Raw genomic sequence first — 26,393 nt, forward strand, 5'->3', positions numbered from 1 at the left:
CGTGCCTGAAAAATAGGAGAAATGTATGGAGTTGTGAATGTGCTGTCAGTGTCAGCAGTCAACCTCTCATTGGAAATGAATTTTTCTATATTTGCAGTCTTTCTTTTTAATTGTAGTCACCTTGTGAGTGTGAAAGCCGCAATTGCACCCCTGTGGCTCTCTCACCAGTGTCATTTGACCCCTCAGCTGCAGAGGGCACTTTTCTATCTGTAACAACAAAAAAATCTTACTCTTGTTTCACATAACATAATAGCTGACTAATAAATGTGTAAACACCCGACTGAATGTAACAGTTCACCGTGTTAAGTTTTTCCAAGGGATTTTTATCCTGCTAATAGTTATAAATCTAGATAGATTATATCCTTTCTGTCTATACCTGAGGGGAAAATGTAGTCTGCTATCTGAAATGATTAATGTAAGTCGTTTCAGGTTGGTTGTTTTACCTTAGTGTAAAGGTCATGCCATTTCTTTTGTCTGGGAGCAGGCCTGTTGCCTGAAGTTGATGGCCAGACGCCTGTGGTGGCAAATGACCTCAAGCGCGACAGCCACTCTTGGCCTTGTGACATTTTCTGACATGTTATAACATAACATAATGTTATAACATAACAAGTAATCAGAAACCACGCACTGCAGCGTACAACTGCCAAAGAAAACAAGCAATTTCATCGGCAGAAAAAAATCAGCTAAAGCTATGGCAGCAACTGCACAAACTTTATTGCAAAACTCCCGATGTTCAAGTTACATTAGCGTTACAAATGCCTGACATGACTTGGACATATTGCATTAAGCATTTACGGTGATATTTTATGTGAAATGAAAAAAAACCAAAAAGAAAAAACCTCAATTTGCGCACGTACCTTGTCAAAATCCACGGAGATGTCCGGAATAAACAGCGGGCAGATTTTTAAATTCTAAATAAATTCTAGGATCGATTGGCTTTTCCAAAGATTGAGATCGCCGCGTTGTTTTTCCTCATCAAACATATTTTTACAGCTCGGAGGGGAAAAAAAACAATCAAAAACAACTTACTCCCCGTCGGGGAATCGAACCCCGGTCTTCCGCGTGACAGGCGGAGATACTGTCCACTATACTAACGAGGATGTCTTGGATCCATCTAATTTAATGTTTAAATTAGACATTATTCAAATAATGTACATCCCTCTATTTGATAACGCCCAAAAGAAGATTTGAACCAGTACTTTCGAGTAATAAGGTGAAGGAGACATCGACCTGATTGGCTTGTTCTCTATTGGAATACACGAGTCGCTTCGTGACAATCGGTGATAATCGTTAATCGCTATGTTAACGAGAAAGCCACAATGCGCGTTCTGACCGAGACGTGACCTGAACAAACAGTTTAGCGACCAGTTAACGCGTAACTTGAATTTCATACTAATTGTATGATACGGCTGCCCATTGGACAAAATTAAACCACGTGACCTGACAAGGCTCAAAGCGGCGTTTAGAATCCTCGTTTTTTGTGTTTTCTTTGTTTTTAGCGCAGCGCTAGCCTGTGTACCCTTTGCTAATGATAGCGATTAATATTTATTGCTGTTTTCCCACAACATTTAGAAAGGCATACCACCATACAACACATACACCATACCACATTCAACCATGAGTGAAAGTCATAGTGACGAGAATGGGCCCCTCCCTTCACCAGTTATGTGTTATCGCTTCTCGGCCTTTTGGCTAAGATCAAGTGTAGTATCTGTTCTTATCAGTTTAATATCTGATACGTCCCCTACCCGGGGACCATATATTAAATTGATTTTTGGAACAGGGAGATGGAATAGGGGCTTGCTCCGTCCACTCCACGCATCGACCTGGTATTGCAGTACCTCCAGGAACGGTGCACCCCCCTGAAAATGTGCAAAGTTAATTTTAAATACAACTTTAAACTGAATGAGTTGCGGATTTATCACGCTCTCCAACTCTTCAAGCACCACTTGTTCACAGGTTATCTTATTTTATTTTATTTATCTTATTCTAGTGTGGTGTTGATGTCTAGTGTTATGTTGAATGTCGCAGCGGCACACCATGACAAATTCCTAGTTTGTGTAATACTGTGTATTACATGAACAATGGCAATAAACCTTCTGATTCTGATTCAGGTGACATGACCAAGTTAATAATCCAAGCTTTAGTCACAGCGACCTCTCCTGACTGGAGTTGGTCTTTGCGCCGCCCAGTTGTAGTTAAATTTACGGCCTTGTTTGTGAACAGAGAGTTGTAGTTAAAGAGAGTTGATCAGATTTAAGATTTAAAAACCCAGAAGTGTTTTATTTTTCAATCTCAAAAAGCGTTTAACGTGGGGATCAATATTAGAAAACAGCAAGTTGTGGTGTGTCTCTCGCTCCTGTCTCTCTCCGTTCACGTCAGTCTGCTCGACACCGAGGTAGACAGTTCAGCCTTCTGATTGGTCCAGAGTCTACAGTGCCCTAGACTCTAGACCAATCACCAGGCTCGAATCATATGTAGACAGTTCAGCCTTCTGATTGGTTCAGACAGTCCTAGACCCTGGGCCAATCCGAAAACCTAATCTAGTTTGTTAGGGCGCTTGAAGCGTAAAATTAGTTATTAATTACCAATGTTTTTATAATCCCAGTATTTCTACTAGATCCTGTATTGTCTATTAAAATGTCTAAAATGGCGCTGTCTCAGGCGGCAGCCAGTAGTAGCAGTTCCCTAAACTTAATTGCTCTTTTTTAAATTTTCGTAGTGTTTTCTATACTTGTTTATATTCTTTTCTATTTGGATTTACTTTCTTTCTTTCCATTTTCATCTGGAGTATTCAGACACCATGTTCTGGAGGCTCGAATACTTTTTTCTCTGTTTTGCGGTGCTTGGGAGAAGCCCCAAATCCCGAAGGAGCTGAGGAGGAAACAACGAGGGAGTAAGGCTGGAGTTAAACAGAGGATAAAGAGGCGACATTTTAAACCCTGCGTCCCCGCGGTCATAACGGGGAATATCAGGTCCCTGGCAAATAAGATGGACGAGCTGGAGGCGCTCACACGGACCCCGCGGGAGTACAGAGAGGCCAGTATCATGTGTTTCACGGAGACATGGCTCCATGGACTGATGCCGGACTCTAATGTGACGATCGCTGGTTTCACCACCGCGGCCGGTAAGAAGAAAGGAGGGGGACTTACCGTGTTCGTTAGCAACAGGTGGTGCAGCCCGGAGCATAGTCACGTCAAGGAGCGCGTGTGCAGTCCCGATGTGGAACTTATTGCTATCGGACTCCGTCCATACTATTTGCCACGGGAGTTTACGAACGTCATCGCCATCACCGTTTATATTCCTCCGACCGGTAAAGCGGACTCGGCCTGTGACGTCACTCAGTCTGTCACGGCTGACCTGCAGACTAAACATCCCTGAGCCTTTATTCTCATCACAGGAGACTTCAATCATGCCTCCCTTAAGTCCACTCTCCCTACATTCCACCAGTATGTCCAGTGCAGCACGAGAGACAGGAAGACTTTGGATTTACTGTATGCTAATGTGCATACACCTCCCTACACTAGGCAAGTCTGACCATAATCTCGTGCTGCGCTCCCCATCATACACACCTGTGGTTCAGCAGCAATCGGTCACTGTGAGGACTGTCCCAATATTCCTCTGGATAACAATGGGTCCCCTTCACACCTCCCAGAGCCCCCAACACCTCTGCCAACTTCTTCCCCATCCCCCCTGCTGACACCCTACATGGATTCCAACATGTCACCCATCCCCCAGACAGGACTATCCTTCACATCTGGCCAGGTGAGGAGAGAGCTGGAGAGGCTCAACCAGAGAAACACTGCCGGACCGGACGGCATCAGAAGAGCTGCTCCAGGCAGCTGTGTGGAATACTGCAGCACCTGTTCAACCAGAGCCTTCATCTTCAGAGGATCCCAGTGCTTTGGAAGACATCCTGCCTGGTCCCAGTGCCGAAGAAGACCCATCCTGTGGCACCGAGTGACTACAGGCCAATAGCACTGACCTCCCACATTATGAAGGTCATAGAGCGGCTGGTGCTGACCCACCTCAGACCTCTGGTGAGCCCCTTTCAGGACCCTCTGCAGTTTGCCTATCAGCCCAAGGTGGGGGTTGATGACGCAGTGATATACCTGCTACAGAGGGCTTACTCCTCCTTGGACAGACTAAACACCACAGTGCGGGTCATGTTCTTTGACTTCTCTTCTGCCTTCAACACCATCCAGCCAAGACTGCTGAGGGCTAAGTTGGAGAACATGCAGATGGATGCTCCCTTGTTTCTTGGATCGAGGACTACCTGACAGGTCGACCACAGTTTGTGAGACTGCGCAGCTGTGTGTCCGACCCCCTGATGACCAACACAGGGGCTCCTCAAGGAACTGTGCTCTCCCCCTTTCTGTTCACCACCTACACAGCTGACTTCCAGTACCACTCTGAGACATGTCATCTCCAGAAGTACTCGGATGACACAGTCATAGTCGGGTGTGTGGAGAATGGACAGGAGGATGAATACAGGGACCTTGTGAAGAGTTTTGTCAGGTGGAGCAGGGAGAACCTTCTGCAGCTCAACGTGACCAAGATGAAGGAGATGGTGGTGGAGTTCAGAAAAAGCAAGTCCCCTCCCTCCCCAGTCTGCATTAGTGGGAAAGACGTGGAAATAGTCTCATCTTAAAGGTTCCTGGGTGTTCAGCTGGACAATAAACTGGAGTGGTCCACAAACACTGATGCTGTCTACAAGAAGGCCATGAGCAGACTCTAGTTCCTCAGGAGACTCAGGTCCTTCAGTGTTTGCAGCAGGATGCTCCACATGTTCTACCAGTCTGTCATGGCTAGCACCATCTTCTTTGCTGTAGTGTGCTGGGGTGCAGGCATTAAAGCTAAGGATGCCAACAGGCTTAACAAACTCATTAAAAAGGCAGGGTCTGTTGTTGGCTGTAGGCTTGATAACTTGGACGAGGTGGTGAGGGACAGGATGGTGTTGAAACTGCAGACAATCATGGACAGTCCCTCCCACCCCCTCCATAACACAGTGGACAAACTGAGGAGCAGCTTCAGCAGCAGACTCCTGCAGCCTCGCTGCTCTAAGGAACGGGACAGGAAGTCACTCCTGCCATCCGCCATCAGACTGTATAACTCATCCAAACCCAGCCAATAACAATAACTGTGTAATGTTCATGTTGTAATTTTATTTCTATTTTATTCTATATTTATGTATATATGCTTACAATATTTATATATTATGTATATATTATATATATGCTTATAATATATGCTGTATATATGCTTATAATGCTCTAATCTTATCTGTATTTATTTATTCTGTCTCTATACTTTGTATAGGTTGCTACTATAATTCAATTTCCCCACGGGGATGAATAAAGTACATCTTAATCTTAATTATATTTATAAGCAGCAGATGATGATTACCAGAAATGCATCCAAATTGGGTAAAGAAAGACTTGTAAATGTGATTTTAATCAGGGATTATTATACCAAAAGGCCAAGCAAGATGTTCCATGTTCATCTTAATTCACCAGGACCAGCACACAGTGGGATCATGGTCCAAACTACCAATGTTGCAAATGACTCATATTTCTCACATTCACACACTTTATGTACATAAACAACTGCACTCAACGATTGTGACATTAACTTACAGGTTCCCATGCATCTGGGAAAAGTTACTTTACACAAAGAACTGTTACTTGATCAACCAAAATAATAAATTAAAATGAAAACTATGTTTTGGTGACAGTAAATACACACTACTACTTACAAACAAAATGCACTGGTCAGATTTTCCAATGATTTAAAAAAAAAAAGAGAGATCATTTTGTTTAGAGTTTATTTTTGCGTGATAGGAAAGGAATTCTGGTCCATCAACTCGCCAACTCTCTCCTGGAGAGTCTGAACCACCTCCGCTAATATAAAGAGGTGAGTTTCGTCAAGGTCCTTCAGGATGAACTTCTTTCCAAGAGCCATGGTCTCATCCAGGTGGAGGAGGAACTCTTTCATAGCAGGATCACTGGTCCAGGTGAACACATGAGAGAAAATAAAAACATGTTTTCACAAATGGAAAATAATAATAATGTGCCTCCTGTAGAAAGGCCATCTGTCTCAGGGAGATTGTCTTTTTGAGATACTTGATAAAGTATTCCTGGCAGTTTAAAGTTGAACTCACCACTCAATAAGAACGCCTTTGTGTACATTAACCATGTTTACTGCTGCACAGACCAGAAGTGCTTCAAGCCTGTATGACATTAAATGCAGCACATTAGATTAACTAACAGATAACACTAATGTAGAAAGACCTAATCAAGGGAAATCTTATTGTGTGCATTTATCGTTTTATAATTTGAGGTTTTTAAGCATATATATTACAACCTCAAAAGTAAAACCTTAAATATTTACATGGTAAAGAAGAAATCGACGTTTACTGACCAGTTGCCCCTTGTTCTGATGGGTCTTCTTCTTCTTCTATTATATTTCGGACGAGTGGTAGCTTTTGGCGTGTTAGCGTCCTCTAGAGGTTAAAACTAGAAATTCAGGATCGTTGATACAGCTGAGGGAATCTGAAAGCGCCGCTCTCGATGGTCGGGATGACAGTCTAACCTTTGCTGCATTTGTGTAACGACAGTGAGGACTATTCTTACTGTTGTAACTGTTTTGTTTGTTTGTTTGTTTGTTTGTTTGTTTGTTTGTTTGTTTGTTTGTTTGTTTTACATCTCATTGTTGTTAAACTGCCATTACTTATGCTGTTGTTTTGGTTTCCAAGGTAAAGCACTGACCTTTGCCCCAGTGAGTGTGGTTCTGCCCCTTGGTTTCTGAAAAGTGCTAGAAGGTAATTGAAATACATGTACTTGTAAATAAAACAGAGTTCAACTGAATGTTCCCAATGAGATTAACAGGAGGATTGTGCATAAGGCAAAAATTTGTTTTAATTTAGTAAAATTAAAGTAAAATTAAAGCTATCCATTTATTTCTTTTTAGGCCATGATATATTTTGTTTTTAAAAGTCTAAAATTCTGTGATTAATAGTTACGTGACTTATATGCAAGTGTACCCTGATAGAGTCTGTTATGTGATGTTCCAGTTGTATTTTTGACAAGCTTATTTGGGTATAATGTGGCGTGTTCCATTTGTTTCGGCAGGGGACAGAGCACTTTCTGAAACACGAAAAGTGGGATTTATTCATCATATTTCGCTGTAACCGTTTTTCTCCCTTATACCCCTAAATAATACGAATTTTAATCAAAACTCTTGAAAACAGTAAATCCGACCTTGCAATCACGGTAGTCGCCGATAGCACAGCAGCGCCACCCAGTGGTGGGTCAAAAGCTGATCGAAGTGATCAGGGAAGAAAAACACTTCTCGAAAAATATTTCTGATATTATATTTTAGATTTCTACCATCGAAATGTAACATATGATATGGTAAATATGTTGTGACTGCTTTTAATTGCATTTTTAGGGAACTTTGTTAAGTTCGTGTGAGTTAAAATACGTACACGGTCTTGGTTGCGCTCACTAGAAGGAGAGTTCTAATACTGTAGAAACTTTTTCTCCATTATATACAGGGTTAACGGTGTGTTAGCGTGTATCAATTCAATATTTACTAAATTATTAGGTCGAAAAAACAGCTACCCTGGCTTACATGTAGGAGGAAAATTTAAAGTAATATTTTTGAAGGCGGAAGCCTATTGGCCAAATTTACACCACGTGACCTTAAATGAGCCAAAGCTGCGTTTAGAATCCTCGTTAATTTTTGTTTCTTTTTTTAAACAGCGATATCATTTGTGTAGCTTTGTGCTAAAGATTCTCTATATCGTATAGTTTTTGAGTGTTATTTTATTTTTTCCCCACAACATTGTGCCTAAGTTTAACCGTGAGTGAAAGTCATAGTCACTGGAATGCGGTCCCTACCTCGCCAGTTATGTGTTATCGCTTCTCGGCCTTTTGGCTAAGATCAAGTGTAGTATCTGTTCTTATCAGTTTAATATCTGATACGTCCCCTACCCGGGGACCATATATTAAATTGATTTTTGGAACAGGGAGATGGAATAGGGGCTTGCTCCGTCCACTCCACGCATCGACCTGGTATTGCAGTACCTCCAGGAACGGTGCACCCCCCTAATAATGTACAAAGTTAATTATAAATACTTATAAAAAAGATCTAGTTCCTACAGACTAACGACGCTTTCCAACACTGTAAGAGCCACTTATACCAAGGTGACATGACTAAGTTAATAATCCGATCTTAAGTCATAGCGACCTCTCCTGGCTGGAGTTGGTCTTTGCGCCGCCGAGTTGTAGTTAAATTTACGGCCTTGTTTGTGAACAGAGAGTTGTAGTTAAAGAGAGTTGATCAAACTTAAGATTTAAAAACCCAGAAGTGTTTTATTTTTCAATCTCAAAAAAGCGTTTAACATGAGGATCAATAATAGAAAACACCAAGTTGTGGTGTGACGGAAATAAGTTAAATAATCGAAGCTTTAGTCACAGCGACCTCTACTGGCAAAATGTGGTCTTTGCACCGCCCAGTTGCCGTTAAATTGAGTTGGGCCTTGTTGGTGAACAGGAGGCGTATTGCTTTACATTTAGACCGAACATAATAAAGTCACAATTTACCAAAAGTGTGTAAAGCCCTTTATTAGCTCCCTGAACACAAGAGTATTATTTATCGAGTGCTAAAACAAAATGAAAACAATTGTGCCAAATTCAGAGAGAGCTGAGACAAACCAGACAACAGTAACACCTTCATGAAGTCAACACATGTCCAGTTACGAGACATCAGTGGTGCCATTGAAGGACAAGAAGAGAGAAGTGATTGAACAAACGCAGAGTTGGGTCACAAAGCATGAAGATCTGCTGCAAAACATCTCAGGGCTGCATCAGGTACAAAACATCAGGAGAACATCAGACATAGAAGAAAAGAAGCAACTCCCTCTTCACCAGCTGTTGCAGCAAAAGAGCTGAAGAAGAAAAGGAAGAAGTGTTTCCGCTTGATTTTTTCCAGCGAACCCTCAAAGATATAGACACAAGCAATTTCTGAATTGGAAGCAGGAACAGACATGAACATCCCGTTTCATCAGGATGATCCAAAGAATGCTGCCGTTCCTGAAGAAGAAAACGACTGTCTCATTTGAGTCTCTGAAACAGACTGTTTAGGAATGAATGCATTGTTTCTGTCTCTGCTTTTACAGCCTGCTATCACCCCTGAACTAATGAGGTTAAGATAATTACTCCACCATTTCACAACTGTCACCATTCTACATTTCTGACAAAAGTCTTCACTCAGAAAGGAATACTTTAACTCCAAAGACAGTTTTATTTACTTTTATAGTTGATTACAGCAATGACGAGTTAGTTAATGTGGTTAAATTATTTAATTTCCAACATTAAAAAAAAAATAAATAAAAAAATCCACTACTATAGGAAAAAGTTGGTGTATTTAGTCCCTGTAATCTATGATGCGTAAAAGCAAGGTTTTACTCTCTCTCTCTCTCACGCACACACACAATTTTCTAATTTTAATTAGGCAAATATCAGAATATCAGCACTGGTGTGATTCGGTCGAAAATGAGTCACACCATGCTGATATTCAGCATAACCTTGTTAGATTTTATCAGTTACTAGTAATAAGTGAGAAGAGGTTTGATTGGTTTGAGGGTTTGTTTGACACAGCTCGGTAACAGGAGGGGAGAGGGGCTGTTGCCAATTAGTCAATTAACAGTTATTAGGGCACCTGTACAGCGGAGTGATACTACATGTAAGAAGTCCCATCTCTGGTGGAAAGCGTCTTGTCCAATCAAATTACGTAGTCGGAACTATTTGTAGGATCGAGGAAGCCACGTTAGAAACGTTCTTCGAGGTGATAAAGTAAGAAATAGTTTCTCTTACGTTATTTTGTAACCGAGTCTTTTAGTTTTTCACCTCAGTGCTGTTTGAATGTATGGAATGTCATTAAATATGATGGTCAAGACAAAGCGTTAAACAAGTTTTTACCGATTTCATTTGTTAGCTTATATGCTAAAGCTAGGCTAACGAACATGTTAACAGCGTTGCCACGAAGGCCGATTTAAACTAAGATTATATCCGTAATATCTGTCAAGAATTGGTTCAAAGTCAAAGCGTTGCCACACGGGGAATTAAAAATAAAGGCACCCAAATGTTGCTCTTGTTTAAGTCCGTATGAGTCAAAATGTATATTTGGTCGTTTCATGAAAATACGTGTTTACAGTATATTGAATTTTAGGGAGCAAACTTGGATTCCATTTTAGTAAAAAAAAATGCAATATATGTATATATGCTATATCATAATGATTGCGAGCTTGTAAGCGTTAAATGCATTAAATTTCATACTTGACGATTTAGAACAAACTCCCAACGTGATGCATTAATGGAAATACTGGTGACATATGAAGTCTGTGCCATCGCCTAATTTAAAAAAAATATTTCTCCCTCAAATTTCGAAGCTGGTCGGCTCTGGTGATGGTTTTATTCTCGCCTCTGAACATCCAAATTTATGTTTGTTAATTTTAGCCTCTTGATCGCGCTCGCCAGAGGGAGACAGAGTTCTATTATTTGACGAACTTTCCCTCTTTAACTTGTGTTCTGTACATATTCAACCACGTGTCACGATGCATCAGTTCTGTATTTATTAAATTGTTTAGCTGAATAACTGAGTGAAAGTCCTAGTAACTGGAATCCGTTCCTCCCTTTCCCGATTACGTGGCATCGCTTCTCGGCTTTTTGGCTCAGAAGTGTCTCTGTTATCAGCGGCAGGTCGAGGACACGGCCACACAGAAGAATCACCTCAGTGCCAATTTATACATGGCAAAGGGTCAAGGCAGCAGTGGCCTGGCTCTCTGGGTGAGGATCTCCGTGGGCCGCCAACAGCATCCCGAGAGGCCACATGTTTGGGGGAGCAGTCTGAGTGAGACTTGGTAGGGACTCGCAGCTCTCTGTCCAGGTACGGGAGGCTGACTCCATCTCTACTTTTAAGATTATGGAGATTAAATGAAGCACTGTTTTTGTTTTTAAATCGTATGTAAATGAGGTCCAGCCTTGCAGTTCACGGTCCTTTTATATGACACTTCATTTTACATTTTGGAAACAGACAAGTGTTGATTCACTTCTTTTTTTTTTCTGTTTTAGCTGTGGATGCATCATCCTTGGCCCTGCAGTAACCTGGTGACCTGATAGGGTCCAACCTGCTGATGGCTCTTGGAAGGTAGCAGGGATGGAGCCCAGCCCCACTGGAACCATGTGAGGGGGAAGAGGTCAGAAGCTGGATGGAGGTATGTTTCACCCTGCAACACCATGTTGTTACACTTGTTCACCACAGGTGGCGGTAGCGTGCGTTAGTGACCAGGCAGACGAGGAAGTGACGCATCTGGCGGGGGAGGGAAGGAAGTGTACTTCTACTGTCTAGACAGATGAGGAAGTGACATATCTGGCGGGGGAGGGAAGGAAGTGTACTTCTATTGTCTCCTTTTGAGTGTTTAAACGTGGCTCAGACAGTTTATATTACAAATGTTATTACAGTGTCTTGTAGCTTTGGTGCTCTCTAACCTGCTGTTGCCTTGTCAGGTCTTTTTAGGTACACGTTCATAGCAAATAGATTATTTCAGAAGGAGTCTGATGTGGGGGCGCAGCTATGCATTATGGGAAATACAAGCCGTGAGTAAAACGTTATGCTCAAATCCAGATTTTGCTGTAAAAATATCCTGCGTGTAGTACATAACCACTAATGGATCCTGTTGTGTTTGTGATTGTGATAATTTCCAAGCTTCGTGAGTGAGAATGGTGTTACTGTGAAAGACCTCCCCAAACGTGCGCTGTACAACTCATACTTACCTGGCAGGGGAGATACCATGATCACGAAGGTGGTTCACCCAGGGCGAGGCTCAGCCATTGCACTCCGGCTGTGCTGACCCCTGCGAATTCCCCAAATGTGGGAATCTCGACTGCATAATTTCTGGTAGTGGGGGACTGCGTTCGCGCTCTCCCCTGATAACTTGTTGAAAATAATCCACTTAATTAGAACACAAATGTCAACATCAGTATTGTCTGTTGGTGAGGGCAAGGCAACCCTGAAGTAGGGGTGGGCAAGTGAAGCCTCATGAAGCACTGAGGCTTTCCTAACAATTGTGTCAAAAAAGATTAAAAGCTTCAAGACTTCAGTGATGGTGACATCCGGTGGACAACTGAAGCCATAGCAACCTCTAAAGAGCACGACTGAAGCACTGGCACTGTTTCAATCCGTTGACGCCAGTAAAAGTGGTCATCCAGGCGTTTTGTTCATTCATACCAAATAATCATTATATTGTCATTACAATAAAATATGCAGATACTCTCCCCCTTACTCTAAAACACATTCAAGATTAACCCAAAGAATAAATGCAAATGTTGTCCTCACAAACTTTAGAACGTTGCTTATTGGTGGTACTTGCCATGAAACTTGCCAAAATACTCTCACTCTCCGAATCTCTATCTCCTCACAACCCAACAATTTTGAAGCGTAATAATTCATCTTATATGGCCGGTATGCCATCAAATCATTCAACTCTGTCGCCCCTGTCCAGCTGTCATTGGATCAGAATGCATTCAAACGCCATGAGCCAATGACACACACTGAAAGACTGAGCCAATGAAAGACTTCGAAACGTTTTGAAGCAATGAAGCGCGAAGCGAAACAGCGATGATCGAACGTCATCGGTCACGTGACACTGGTGTTTTGATACAAGCTCCGACACAGCGTTTCAAATCACTCCGCTTCAGGAAGAGGGACACAAGCTCCGAAGCCTCGGTATCATTTGCCCATCACTGCCCTGAAGCTTCGGTACAAGCTTCGAACCCTGGACTAAAATTCCACAGAACCAGCGCTTCAAAGCTTGTTTTAGTGCAGAAAAAAAGTCACAGTTGCTACTTCATATAGCGTTGTATGAATCAATCACCTGACTGGTTCGCGGTCCAAACTCATCAGACACTGACGCCACCTCATCTCAATTCTCATTCCTGATTAATTAGGCACTTTACTGCCAAACGTGAAGATGCTGGAAAACCGGTGAACACAAATCAAGGTAGGCAAAATAGTGATTTTATTAGACACGGTAACATTTTATGTTCCATGTTAATGTTTCATTGAAATGTATTTTTCCATGTTTGTTTTTAATCATTCATTCCATTGTCTTTGTTTGTCATAGTGGATCAGAAGAGAGCTAGATGAAGTTCCTTATAAACGGTGAAAGACTCGCAGCAATTTTCCATTGTGGATGGCTGTGGATTCGAGGAGTTTGTGGGATTGCTTGATCCCATCCAGGCCAGCTCTCAAGAACATGGTACTGAAGAAATATGCGGAGGAGAGGCAATGACTCTATGTTGTTGGCTCCCACATTTAAATCCATAGCTTTCTTCAACCAAAGACAAGTGTGAGTTTTAAGGATGTTTTACTGTCTTCTGTTTTGCCTTCAAAGATGCTTTTTCTTACCCACCAAACCATGGGACATGTACAATCAACACCAGTCAAAGACGTTATGATGGGTAGGTTTGTTGGTAGTGCACTCCAGAATTACAAAAACATGGTAGAAATGGTTGGATGTATGGTTTTGGGTTTTTTTTTTTAAATGTTAAGATTGCCTGAGCATAGTCTTAGGCAAAGTCTTGTATGACAGCATATACCATTTACTTTGAATCAGTATGGCATTTTGCTGATTAAAAAAATATTTATAACACTTCAGATCCTTTGAGCCTCATGAAGATTACTGCCTACTAACTTAATATAATTTCCAATGAGCAGCTATATGGCCAGACACACTTATTGCTCTAGCGTAACCTGTATTAAATTGACTACATAAAGCATTACAAACACGCAGTTTCAGTGAATAATGATTTTTAGACTATGAGGGCATGAGTAAAGCAGCAGTTGTATTTCCATTTGGAGTGAATGAAGGTGCTGGTAAAACAGTAAACAGTGATTTTACAGTTCACCTGTGTCCACAGGTGTCAGTCAGAGGCTAATGTAGCTTTGTAAAACTTCCTGGATGAACTGGAGACTGCGCTTATACAGAAACGAGTCCTTCTTCTCTGGCTTGCAAATGTTAAGATGATCTACATCCACCTCAATTAGTTCGCCAATGCCAAGATCTGAAACCAACCATGGAGTAACCAATAGGTGAGGGAAAAACATTACAAGAGAATAGTTTTACAATTCTGGTAATTGTGTTCGTGCATATTTGTTATATTTTTGATACGTAGTGTGTTTCCAAATTGATCAAGATGTGATTTGTATTTACGTACTTGCTGACTGTGTCGGCACCACCAATAGCTTGATCATGGGCCCTATGTTTGTTGGTTCCGTCTCTGCAAAACTCAGCACCTTGAATTGCCTCTCTTTCGCCATGATCAGGAAATTCTCATTCAGGTTGCGCAGGGCTGGCGAGTCTGAAAACACAACCAAACAACAAAGTGAAGTTTCAAACAACCTTGAACCTCAGTTCATTTTGGTGCACTCACCTTTGCAAAGTTCTCTGACCTCAATAGAGGGGAAGAGGAGGTACCTTACATTGACAGAGTACTCTGCCATGGAGGTGCCATGGTGAGGAACGCTATAAAACATCATTCCCTTGGTGTTGTTTAACAGTCCGTGCATATCTGGGTCCATTGAAGCATCAAGCAGAATTTTCTTGACAAGCAGTCCTGACGGAGACATGAAATACAGTGTTCAAGTTTTAAAAAAATGTTTGTAGGTTTATTAAAAACAGTGGTGTAAAACCACAGCACGCTTATGGAAGGACATGGAATTGGAGCAGCACCTCCCATGCTGTGAGCTACCCAGATCACAGGCCTGTCTCCAATTCCTGCCTGCTTTAACTTCTTCAGCAGCTCTTGACTTCTATATGCCAAGGACGTCCTTGAGAGAAAAACAGAAATAAAGGTTCTGTTATAATTCTGCACATAATTATGTTAGGCAAAAAAAATTCGTTAAATGCCTACATTTATTTTTCTATTAATATTCTAAGAGGTCTTTAAACAATTCCATTAGAAACACACATGCTAAAGATTCATTACCTTTGATTCTCAGCTGGACATTTGGACATCCAGTCACTAAGGTGACTGTCGTACTCCACTGACAGCACTCGCAGATTCGGACAGTCAGCAGCCAACCATGACTATAACGACACAAAAGAGAATCAACGGTTAGAAACGAATCTGATTTCTTTTGATTACACCCTTTACTATTTAAATGATTGGTTTTATATTAATTCCAATATAATGTTCCTCACCTTCGGCCAGCACTCTGTATAGTTCTCAGTGCTTCCCGTCTCATCCTTTTCCTCTGATGTAACGCGGTCCTTCTGTCTCCATGTTTTAAATGCTGCCCCCAGAATCCCATGGATAAAGAGCACATCTGCTTTGATTGGCTGGCTGGAAAGTGAAGGATGTCATGTATAGGTTGGTATATATTATATCACGTGTCCGTCACATCAGTATTTTCCTACTTGCTGCGAGTTTGAGGGTGGAGGATATAGATTCCATCTTGGTATTTCTCATTTACTGCCTCCCTGTCAAGGTTAGCCAGAGCTCGGGCTGCATGAGATGCTTGCATTATATGGGGAGACTGCATCATCTCAGCCAGGACAGACACCCAGCCTGCAGGTGTTTTTAAAAATTCAGATCAGACAACTTGGCTATAACATAGGAAATAATCAGCTGACGGTTCTGGGGTCATGTGGGGGTCGTGTGAAGGTCATCAACAGTCATATGGGACATTACCAGATTGTGCTATGGCTTGGTGAACGCTCTCATTAAGTGCCAAATTTCCTATTATACGAACAATATTCCTCTGTATCTTCAGAGAATCTTTGCGTAGCTGATACATCCTCTGGAGAAGCTGTACACCCCCATTGGCAACTATGTGGTCACAGTGGCTCTGAACCTGAAAAAGCATTTAAGTAAGTCCAGAACATTCATTACAAACATGTATAAAACAGAAAGAATACCCTTAATCATCTGGCATAAAAAATATTATCTTACAAGTCTCAGATGTTACAATAGAGATTCTAGTTGATATTAGCGTCATCATTACCTTTGAGTGTTGTACGAGCGCCTGTAGGCAGAAGGATTCCACCTTTTGAGAGGGGACGGAAGTAAGACTCTGGGCATAAGGAAGCCCGTTACCGCCAAAGCACCACAAACCACCCTGCAACATAAGATCCCATCCAAATAGGAATATTATTTTTTAATTTTTCTTTTTCCAAAATTCTATGAGAAACTGTCTTCCTTACCCGTTGTGCAGCCAAGGCCTGGGTGCTCTCTCTGAGGGCCAGTGAAGTGAAGTACTGGACACATTTGTCTACCTCGGACTGAGGCAAAGACGCCAGCAGCTGCCGCAGCTCGTCCTCTGCTGACAAACCCTGACAGAATGAATGCATCAGTCCGAACAATAAGGGTTCCCCTAACTTCTACATGTAGAGGCTATCTTGTTTGGTCTGAAACGACTCGATACTTACATCCTCCAGGTCAGGCAGGGAGGGCGTGCGCAGGAAGAAACGCAGATCAACCCGAGGGGTCCGAGCGAGCCCCACTGCCGTTCGCTGGTCTATAACTTGTGCTGCCGTCTGATACTGATAGTCTGTTTTATGAACAGGTGCATCTTAAGGGGTCCACAGTCCAATTTTTAAGTCAACTATTTCATTAATTTGTGTGTGGTTTACCACGCCAGTGATGATTCCCAGCAAGCTCCTGTACAGCTTGTAATCGAATGGCTTTATTAGGGGATTGTGTCCTCTTCAGTAATACCCATAAAGCCACTTCATGTGGGTCTGCATCCACATGACTAAAATGTTCTGAAACATGAAGACGGCATACAAGCCGGTTGGTTGTTGTCAAAACGAAGAGCATACGAGCCGCTAGACATATTCCTACGCACACTTCCAACTTGAACAAATGTCTACGTAACTACAATGCAACTATGAGCTTGTGACCACAGAAAATGAGTCAAACCTTTTCCTTTCAAGTCGGGGGGCTTCAAGGTGGCAGCTGTCCAGTTTTTTTTTTTAGGTCAAACATTTATTTATTAGATATTATGCAGTAACATTTAATACAAAAATAAGCCAAACTTTAAAAATACAAGTTTCTTTTCTATGTAGTTTGTAGGAACGTTCACTATCAATCCTGTATAACAGTCCATAATAGCACAAAATGACATTGATACCTAAAATGCTGGATGTGACACGTGAATCCTGTTTGAAGGTGTTTCCTTTGGCCAATATTGTTTTGAGAACCTAACAACAGGAGCTGCTGTTTTACTGCCTAAAAATATCACTAGTTTGCCATTTAAGTGTGTTATTTTGGGGGTATCTATCCTTATTACTGTTTCTTACCATCTAGTGACTGCAGCAGAAGACGAGAGGATATTTCCAGAAACCTCCTAGCTGCTTTATGCAGTTCTTTTCTTGCTTTGTACGTGAGTTCTGGATGAGACACAGTATATATGTTATTACTACCCTGAGCTTTCAAGCTAAATTGCATCAGTTACACAAAAATATGGAGGTTTGGTAATTTAAAGAAACTCTATAGTAATAGCTGCTGTTAGTCAAAACTCTCAGTACAAGCTGGAAGGTGATCATATCAGGAGTTGATACCAAATAACAGGAAACACACAGAGAATGGGAGGAAAGAACGGAGCAGAAGTCACTGTGCACCTGTGAAAGTCAGTCACATAAGATAGAGACAACAACATTACTGAGGCACACCTGCAGCAAGGTCCTCCTGGTCATCTGAAGGAGTGGGTTTGAGGTAAATGTAAGATTTGTATTTCTCCTGAAGAATGGCACGAGTGTCAAGTGTGACAGCCTTGTTCAAGTACTCCACTTCATAAGTGATGAAAAGATAGCTTCTGTAGAATGATGGTGGATTTACACTTTGTCATCAGCCAAATAAAACAATGATTCAAATCTGTTTTAACTTACCCCAAGACAACTGCGCCAGTTACTTTAGCAAACCTCCCTAAATTACAAAAAAAGAATAAGTTGACTTCTTAGATTTACTTAAATGTTAACTGCAATGATCTCCAAACTTACTGAACGTTTTCCAGTTTAAAGCTTTTCGGACCCCAGGTGTTCCAGCTGTGCTCAGCCTCCGACAGTGGATCAAACGGAGAGCTGCCACAGACATCCTTCACCTGCATGTGATCGGAACCAGAAAACCCACACCCAAAACTACAAATTCACGCTTCAGATTCACTTAAGGTAGATGCAGAGACAGAATCAGAGCCTTACTGCATATGTCAGGGACATATCAAAATCCACATCGACTATTATTCAGTTAACGCATAGCTAATGTAGATGCCGTTTGTTTATTATGAATTCCGGTGGCCTTTAGAACCTCAAAACAAGATAATGTCAACACTTGATAGAGTAAGCTAACTCCAGCGCACTGCATTCGGCTAACTTTAAAGACTGGCCAGTAGCTTAGTGGCGATAACAGCTATACGGTTTGGATAATGTTAAAGTTTCGTGTGGACGTACTTCACGGGTGGATGACGCTGCGTTGGTGTCGGCTGTCAAAATGTTTACATGGGTCTTTGCGGGTTTTTACCTTCAAAGTGTCAACCGTTTATAAATTAAAGTTGTCGCCTAAATATGACGTCATCACCCGCCATTAATGCCGCGACACAGTCGCTTAAATGTGATTTTCCACGCCTAATGAGTTTAATTCACCGTTGTTGGATCGCAATACCTCCTGTATGTAGCTGCCGATCCGCGTGTTCGTTGAATGAAGACTTCGAGAAGAAAAGTACCAATTTCAAAATGTATTTGACAATAGAACCAATTCCAGATACAAATATTACAGAGCTCCGGGCCAGTTCATAACCCTAACAACAACAGAGTTAATCGTCAGGGCACGAAGTCTGACAACCTAACTATCCCTTGGCCCAGTCCTTTATAGTCACACACATGCAAATTCACAATGTCCATGCAATCCAATCCAGATCCCCCGCTGAGATGTCCTCGTCCTCTTCCTCCAGTCCCCTGCGGTGTTGGTAGGGTTCTTCTTTTCCATTGTTTTCCCAGGTAGCCAGATCTCATTCTTCATGCAAATGTGATCATCAACAACCCCCTGATGTCCTGTTTACAATGAGTGTTTGACACCCCCTGCCTGACTGGCTCCTGAGATAACAGTAGATCAAACAACAATCCTGCAAATGTCTCTGTTCTTAATTACATTTAGTCTACCTTGCCTAACTTCTAAGGGAAGACAGGAACATATGGTGAAACACATAACAACAAGATAAAGACAATTCTCAACAATCCCCCTTTTGGCCTAGCCTAAGCTAGGCCAATACAAACAATTCATTGACAACTCCTCTTGATGTAATGAAGAATAATAGACGTTTAATCATGGTGCCATCGTCTTTAGATGTTCCTCGATCCGTCCAAGCGTTCTCTGTGAATTACCTGCTGGGGTACATTGATTACAGTAATACCAGTGTTAGGGTTAATGTGTTAGGGTGTTAGTATGTTAGGGTTAACAAGTAATGTTCGCTCTGCAACTTCAAAGTGGCCCGTCCACCTGTGCTCTGACCAATTTTACTTGATGACTCTCAGAAGAACCCACTCAGCTGTGTGTGGAATTCCTGGATCCTTACTGACTGGTTACAGAGGTTGCCTGTTGGGAGAGAACTTAGAGATTCGTTTTTAGTTGAACAAAATAAAATCTACATTTCATAAAAGTGCTGGGCTGGCCTATGGATTGTAAATCTCTATTCTTAAAATGAGTTCCATTGTCAAATCTAATTTGTTTGGGGAAACCATGTGTCGGATTAATCAAAAATTTAATAACGCTTTTTGCCTCTTCTACTTTTACGGGAACCGCCTCAGGCCAGCCAGTGTATGCATCCACTGCGACCAAGAGGTATCGGAACCCATTGACCCTGTCTATCATATCAGTGAAATCTATAATTTTCTTGCCCTGCCATTGGGGCAACTGGAAACTTTCCCTCATATGTCGAATTGTTGATTTTACGTTAAATTGTGGGCATATTGAACATTCTCTGCATCATTCGTGGTTTCCCGCAGTGTTCTCAGGCCGTGGGCCTCTTCCAGAACGGCATCTAACAGACCGGGCGGGAGAACAGGTCTGCCGTCTGGGATCCACCAAATTCCTTCAACTTCAACTTCACAGCCCCCCTTTTCCTTCCAATCAGTTTTTTCATGTGGAGGAGCTTCTTCTTGATCACAACTAAGTCTTTCCCTGTCGTATCTTGGAAGCATTTCATGAACCGTTTTCTCTACCAACAACAAACTGTAACTTGGTTTATAACCTGCCGCCTTCTTTGCTGCCTGATCTGCCGCCTCATTACCTTTTCCCTCTAAAGAGTTCTCCCTGCTGTGACCTTTGCATTTTACAACTGCGACCTCCGCTGGCTCCATGAGTGCCTGTGTCAGTTGCCTCATCTCTACTTCATGTTTTATAGGTGAGCCTGATGCTGTGTTAAACCCTGCCCTATTTATCCCTTCATGTGTGTGTGTGTTATGTGTGGTGCAGTTAAAATCTTGTCCATCCTGGTCTGTCTAAGTGAGGTCATGGTGAATGCTGCTGCTGACCAGTGATACCACGCTATGTGTTGTAAGTACCGTCAGATCATAACCCATCACTAAATGTAACACTGCCTGGTACCTCCGGGTAGTTGTGATATGGACAGTCCCTTTGCCAATGACCATACCCTTTGCAGGCGTGACACTGATCTCGGCCTAAGTACCCGCCTATCAAGCCGTATCCCTGCCCGCCGTGTCTCCCACACATGCCTCCCCTTGGACTGGCCCAATACGGGTTTATCGGAGCAAAATCTTGTTGCGGACATAACTGATCTGGCTGCACCTGCCGAGGAAACTGCTGAACCATCTGTTTCTCTTCCTTTTGTTTATCATTAAGCTTTTTCAGTGCTTCATCTAACTGTATTTTTAGGAGCTGTTCCTGCGCTGTAATCACCTCCTCTTTCTTTCCCTGTTGTTTAGCTTTAAATGTGTTGATGTGGTGTGAAAGATGTCTCTCCCAGACATCCGCTGTGCTGCCTGGAAGGTCAGGATTTCCTTCCATAGCTTCTTTTACTGATTGTGGAAGTCCTAAAGTTATGGCCTGACGGAATAAAGTGGTGTGCAAATTATCTGAGCCAGGATGGCACCTTGTGGCACACATCCATTCCTCTAAAGTCTCCTAATGCCAGCTGCATGCACAATGCTCTGTGTTAAACTAAAAAGGCTGGACATCCACTTGCCGCCTCCCTCTGCGGGTGGGGGCATCTTATCCACTAAACAATTGATGTCTGTAATTGCAAATGGAACATATACCGGTTCCTGTCCTCCTCTTTTCTGTATCAGAGGGCCTGGAACTGAAACGGGCCCCTTACTCCGCGTGTGTATTCGTATTTGACCCGCCTCCTGTCAATGGTTCACCTCTATACTCACACTCACTCTCTTCTTTATCACTGCCATAAATCAATTTTACCTTCTCCTCCCTGCAGTCAGCCCTGGCAAATCCTCCTGAGGGATCAACTCTTTTTACTTGTTTTATTTGATTGCTAGAAGTTTTAAAAATATCTAATGTAGATTTCTGACTATCCTGTTTTTTAAATTTAGTTTGTTGTGAGGTTTTAGGGCGAACCACCTGAGCTTCCTCTCTAAATTCATTTTTTCCTAACTTATCTCCATCTCTTCCTGTCCCTGTTTAATCCTGCTGACCTGTCTCCAAAGTTCCCACACTGTTTCACGTAACTCCTGCAGTTCTTCATCTCTGTCCACACCTAACTGACCACTGTTATTAGTCAAAACTGGCAATTGATATGGGGGTGGGGAAGTAGTAGTAGGTAATGATGGGTAAAGAGTGGTGTTAAGTGTCAATGTCTGATTTAAATCTTCTAATGGAGGCTTCTCGACATTAGGCACTCGTGTAACCCCTTTAGATCTGCAATTGTGCACCGCTGCACATGCCACAGCCACAACATGTATCCTTCGACGCCTATCTTCTAGCTCCTTACCCTGTTTTTGCCATGATTTCCCTGTTATAAACCCTAATTTTGGATTATCAAGATGATCCTGTAATATAGTATGAATTTCTGACTCCCACTTACACAATGCTTCAGTTAAGTTAACCTTCACCTCTGGAGAGGGAAGAATCTTCTGCTTTTGAGCTTCCTTCCACAACTTTTTTATTGCATCCAATTCTCTTTCCCTCTCCTCTTCTTTCATGCCACTCACCACCTGATCAAGAGTCCACTTCCACTGTTCTTCCACAGACCGAGGATAGGGAGAACATTCTCCCTGATCCCTACACGCTTTTCCACAATCCAGTTCCATCTTTAACTATGCTCCCAAGTGAGATTGAATGTGAATGACTCCAACGGTCAACTCAATGCCTCAGTGAAACAAGCTTCTAGATCAAACGTCTTTGATCCGGTTCCACTCGGGGGTTAATTCCCAAGGACAAAGAGCCTTTTAATTCACGTTCACTCTGGCACTTTTCCACCCCACACAAAAACACAAATCTCGGGCGTCGGGAGTGTCCGTCCCGTCGACTACGCTCCGAGTCCCAACCCAAATCTTTATGATATACAGTGCACTGCATACAGCAATACAGCACTGTACTAGCTCCGGTTTACTCTAACCGTTACAGCACTGTACTAGTTACGGTTTACTCTAACCGTCTATTCCCTGTTTTTATCAACAGTACTTCCCTGTGTATTTCAACAGTACTTCCCTGTGTTTTACAACAACAGTACTTCCGGCCTCTAACCGTAATTCCCTGTTTTTCAACAGTACTTCCGGCCTCTAACCGTAATTCCCTGTATTTTTCAACAGTACTTCCGGCCTCTAACCGTATTTCCCTGTTTTTCAACAGTACTTCCGGCCTCTAACCGTAATTCCCTGTTTTTCAACAGTACTTCTGGCCTCTAACCGTATTTCCCTGTTTTTCAACAGTACTTCCGGCCTCTAACCGTAATTCCCTGTTTTTCAACAGTACTTCCGGCCTCTAACCGTAATTCCCTGTTTTTCAACAGTACTTCTGGCCTCTAACCGTAATTCCCTGTATTTTTCAACAGTACTTCCGGCCTCTAACCCCGTAATTCCTGTTTTTTCAACAGTACTTCCGGCCTCTAACCATAATTCCCTGTTTTTCAACAGTACTTCCCCGGCCTCTAACCGTAATTCCTGCAGTCAATATTTTTATATTTGTATCTGGAATTTATAACTAGGACACTTCAATTGACAGTGACGACAAATTTTTGGAAATAGCCAATCTGCAGAGCTTGATTAAACAGGTGTCTGCTTACCTTTTTATTAGGGATCCCTTGTCGTCAGTTGTCCTCCGAAGTGACCGTTGTTGAATTCTTTGCCTCAGATGACTTCTCTCTTCATCACGTCGGGGTCACCAAATTGTTGGATCGCAATACCTCCTGTATGTAGCTGCCGATCCGCGTGTTCGTTGAATGAAGACTTCGAGAAGAAAAGTACCAATTTCAAAATGTATTTGACAATAGAACCAATTCCAGATACAAATATTACAGAGCTCCGGGCCAGTTCATAACCCTAACAACAACAGAGTTAATCGTCAGGGCACGAAGTCTGACAACCTAACTATCCCTTGGCCCAGTCCTTTATAGTCACACACATGCAAATTCACAATGTCCATGCAATCCAATCCAGATCCCCCGCTGAGATGTCCTCGTCCTCTTCCTCCAGTCCCCTGCGGTGTTGGTAGGGTTCTTCTTTTCCATTGTTTTCCCAGGTAGCCAGATCTCATTCTTCATGCAAATGTGATCATCAACAACCCCCTGATGTCCTGTTTACAATGAGTGTTTGACACCCCCTGCCTGACTGGCTCCTGAGATAACAGTAGATCAAACAACAATCCTGCAAATGTCTCTGTTCTTAATTACATTTAGTCTACCTTGCCTAACTTCTAAGGGAAGACAGGAACATATGGTGAAACACATAACAACAAGATAAAGACAATTCTCAACACCGTGAAACATTGAATCATCACTGATTTTACATTTTATTCAAAATATAACATCACATGTCTGTTTTAGTGAGACATGTCTGCTTTCTGTTGACATATTGCACAGTCGTTTATCACACAGCATCAGAGCTAAATACATGATGCAGTGATTAAATACGTTAAAGCTCTTCACAATCAGTACAATCAAAAATGTTCTCATACATTCACTGGTACTTTGTTCTTTAAATGAAGACTTTAAGTAAACAAATGTCAATTTCAAAATGTATTTAGCAAACAGAATCAATTCAAGATACAAATATTACAGAGCTCTGGGCCGGTTCATAACCCTACCAACAACAAAGTCAATTGTCAGGGCATGAAGTCTGACAACCTAACTATCCCTTGGCCCAGTTTATATAGAAAGACATATGTAATTATTGATGCTAATTCAGTCCAATCCAGTCCTTCTTCTTGGGTGACTTCATCTTCTTCTTCCTGCCTCATTTGGTGTTGGTGCAGTCCTTCTCCATTGTCTTCTCAGATGGCCAGGTCAGAGGTCTTATTCCTGTCCAGGAACTTATCAATCACCAGTAAATTATGCTGTCATATTTTACGATGAGGGTCTACCATTTCCTGTCTGCCTAGCTCCAACTGTCTAAGCAGTATTCATGTCAAAGAAGGGTCAACTGACTTGCTTATGTGTATTCCTACTAAAGATTATATAGTATTCCTAACTTCTAAACTAACTGTAACATAAAACAAAAACATATACAGTAGTATAACACATGCTAATAAGATAAAAGATGCTAACAAGATAAAATAATTCTCTTCAAGAGACACCAGCAACAGAAACACAGCATCACTTATGTACTAACAAATCTAAAGACAAGCTGCTCAGATTTATGACAGTTAATTCCGTTTTTATATGACATCATGGTGCCACCCCCATCTCAGGTGCATGTTTCATCATAAGCTCTAAGAATGCCTTCATAGGCTGGAAGTAGTGACTGGTTAGGGAAACCACGCAGGTTATTGTTGCCCCAAAATGACACAAGTGTGGGTGGAGTTGCAGCACAGTCGGTTCCTGTCTGAACCAGTCCAGTTGACGTGGTCGGTGTAGGTGACAGACAGGTCTGGCTCCCCTCATCTGCCTCCCTTGTGAATTGGCTGTCCTGAAGTAGGAGATGAAAAGTGAAGCCCCTGAAGCTCGATTTGAGATTTGGGATCTGGTGAGGAAATTTGGCGGTATGACATGAGCGCTGCACTGACCAAACTGTTGTTGCTGTGACAATCATAGCTGCGGCTGCGGTTAAATCCTGGAAGGTTCCACCATGTGCGTGAACGGTGAGGTGGACAGCGGGTGATCCTGGCAGAACCTGTTTTGCGCCGGTACATCCAGGTCAAGATCACATTAGCCACTGCCCCTAAAATCAGACCCACTGCCATGGACACACAAAACGCTACGATCAAAGGGACTGTAAAGAGAGAGGAAAACAGGATTTGAGAAAGGAATATGTGTTTATTTATCATTTGCATTCATGCCTTTCTTCCTGTGTTTCTTTTTATACAGATTTGAGTAAAGGGAAATCCATTTTCTTAACCAGTAGTGGTTTATCAGTAATGCGTTGCAAGATTTTTACTTTTTGACAAAATAGGGCGTCTTATTACAGGTTTTCATGGGGTTTTTTTTAAATTCCACTGACTTCCCTCTGACATTGGAGAAATAAGAAGAGACCCTGGCCAATTAGTGGAAAGACTTGGCCAGACGTTATGTTTTCTATGATTATTGTAAGTTTTTAGCAAGTTAAAATAATAATTCCATCAGTGATTCCAGCACTGGTTCTTTCACAAATAGAAACTACGGTACATGAAAAAGAAGCAAAAACAAAGATAAACTACTTACCAGCATCGAATGACTGAAGTGTTTCCAGTAAAGGACTTGTGTTGTTTTCTGCCATAACTTTGGTCTGCACTGTCACAGTCTGCTGCTGTCTGTTGATTTTTTTTGCCTCTGATGGTGTTTCCTGTCTTTTTTTGCCTTCCCTCTTTCCTGTTCCCTCACTTTCTCCCTCTCCTGTCTCCCTCTCCAAATTTCTCCCTCAGAGGGAGACACAGTGCACGCAGGGACTGAGTGGCGGTTCACATTTCCTGCACTTCTCCTAGAAAATTAGCAGCAGGAGTTGCTTATTTGCCTTGGACAGAGATCCTGGTGGTGAGGGGATGGGGTGTTGCTGCAGTTACTTCCTTCACCATTATTTCCTTCAGGTTGATTTATTTGAAATCGTATCACCTCATTTTCTGACAATGGTTCTTATCGTTTTGAGGTAAGGCTCATTGTTTCCACAGTGTGTGACATTTTGAAAGCTTTCAGCCTTATCACTGGCAAGATATGACGAATAGTACTGCCTACTA

The 26,393-nt window shown here is 42.1% G+C and overlaps 3 protein-coding genes, 1 long non-coding RNA gene and 4 other non-coding genes across 13 annotated transcripts; 4 read left to right on the top strand and 4 right to left on the bottom strand.

The window, feature by feature from the left end:
• Window positions 1–1,028: 1,028 nt before the first annotated feature.
• On the bottom strand, window positions 1,029–1,100 carry trnad-guc (transfer RNA aspartic acid (anticodon GUC)). Its single transcript has one exon. It is a non-coding gene; the product is annotated as a tRNA-Asp (tRNA).
• Window positions 1,101–1,672: 572 nt separating this feature from the next.
• Window positions 1,673–1,863, top strand: LOC130516667 (U2 spliceosomal RNA). The gene has a single exon (XR_008947557.1). It is a non-coding gene; the product is annotated as a U2 spliceosomal RNA (small nuclear RNA).
• A 3,944-nt stretch (window positions 1,864–5,807) lies between these two features.
• Window positions 5,808–6,631, bottom strand: gtf2h5 (general transcription factor IIH, polypeptide 5). Of its 2 annotated transcripts, none has more exons than XM_057016969.1 (3): window positions 6,391–6,631; window positions 6,161–6,229; window positions 5,808–6,004 (listed from the first exon to the last, which is right to left on the bottom strand). In XM_057016969.1, coding segments are annotated over exons 1-3 (252 nt in total). In that variant the 5' UTR covers window positions 6,393–6,631; the 3' UTR covers window positions 5,808–5,823. The 2 variants fall into 2 exon arrangements, with proteins under 2 accessions (XP_056872949.1, XP_056872950.1); XM_057016970.1 differs by having other exon boundaries at window positions 6,421–6,629.
• Window positions 6,632–7,918: 1,287 nt separating this feature from the next.
• LOC130516668 (U2 spliceosomal RNA) lies at window positions 7,919–8,109 on the top strand. Its single transcript, XR_008947558.1, has one exon. It is a non-coding gene; the product is annotated as a U2 spliceosomal RNA (small nuclear RNA).
• A 1,405-nt stretch (window positions 8,110–9,514) lies between these two features.
• Window positions 9,515–13,854, top strand: LOC130516144 (uncharacterized). Of its 3 annotated transcripts, XR_008947367.1 has the most exons (5): window positions 9,515–9,857; window positions 10,758–10,950; window positions 11,136–11,278; window positions 11,571–13,063; window positions 13,187–13,854. It is a non-coding gene; the product is annotated as an uncharacterized LOC130516144 (long non-coding RNA). The 3 variants fall into 3 exon arrangements; XR_008947368.1 differs by lacking the exons at window positions 9,515–9,857; window positions 10,758–10,950; window positions 11,136–11,278 and having other exon boundaries at window positions 11,311–11,660; window positions 13,011–13,063; XR_008947366.1 differs by lacking the exons at window positions 9,515–9,857; window positions 10,758–10,950; window positions 11,136–11,278 and having other exon boundaries at window positions 11,308–13,063.
• On the top strand, window positions 11,830–11,993 carry LOC130516680 (U1 spliceosomal RNA). Its single transcript, XR_008947570.1, has one exon. It is a non-coding gene; the product is annotated as a U1 spliceosomal RNA (small nuclear RNA).
• On the bottom strand, window positions 13,059–18,640 carry serac1 (serine active site containing 1). 3 transcript variants are annotated; one of them, XM_057016955.1, is made up of 17 exons: window positions 18,512–18,640; window positions 18,065–18,165; window positions 17,954–17,990; window positions 17,738–17,880; window positions 17,366–17,455; window positions 16,697–16,828; window positions 16,493–16,614; window positions 16,268–16,396; window positions 16,069–16,182; window positions 15,756–15,918; window positions 15,482–15,632; window positions 15,266–15,407; window positions 15,051–15,151; window positions 14,795–14,892; window positions 14,496–14,678; window positions 14,280–14,423; window positions 13,059–14,126 (listed from the first exon to the last, which is right to left on the bottom strand). In XM_057016955.1, the coding sequence occupies exons 2-17, from the start codon at window positions 18,156–18,158 to the stop codon at window positions 13,990–13,992; spliced, it is 1,980 nt and encodes a 659-aa protein (XP_056872935.1). In that variant the 5' UTR covers window positions 18,159–18,165; window positions 18,512–18,640; the 3' UTR covers window positions 13,059–13,989. The 3 variants fall into 3 exon arrangements, with proteins under 3 accessions (XP_056872935.1, XP_056872936.1, XP_056872937.1); XM_057016956.1 differs by having other exon boundaries at window positions 18,065–18,180; window positions 18,510–18,633; XM_057016957.1 differs by having other exon boundaries at window positions 16,069–16,110; window positions 18,065–18,636.
• Window positions 18,641–24,025: 5,385 nt separating this feature from the next.
• Window positions 24,026–26,126, bottom strand: myct1a (myc target 1a). Its single transcript, XM_057016985.1, is given in 3 exon segments — window positions 24,026–25,211; window positions 25,213–25,456; window positions 25,885–26,126. Coding segments are annotated over 3 exon segments (579 nt in total). The 5' UTR covers window positions 25,940–26,126; the 3' UTR covers window positions 24,026–24,931.
• Window positions 26,127–26,393: the final 267 nt, after the last annotated feature.

The sequence above is a fragment of the Takifugu flavidus genome, chromosome 19, assembly GCF_003711565.1.
Source record: "Takifugu flavidus isolate HTHZ2018 chromosome 19, ASM371156v2, whole genome shotgun sequence".
Classification (NCBI taxonomy): domain Eukaryota; kingdom Metazoa; phylum Chordata; class Actinopteri; order Tetraodontiformes; family Tetraodontidae; genus Takifugu; species Takifugu flavidus.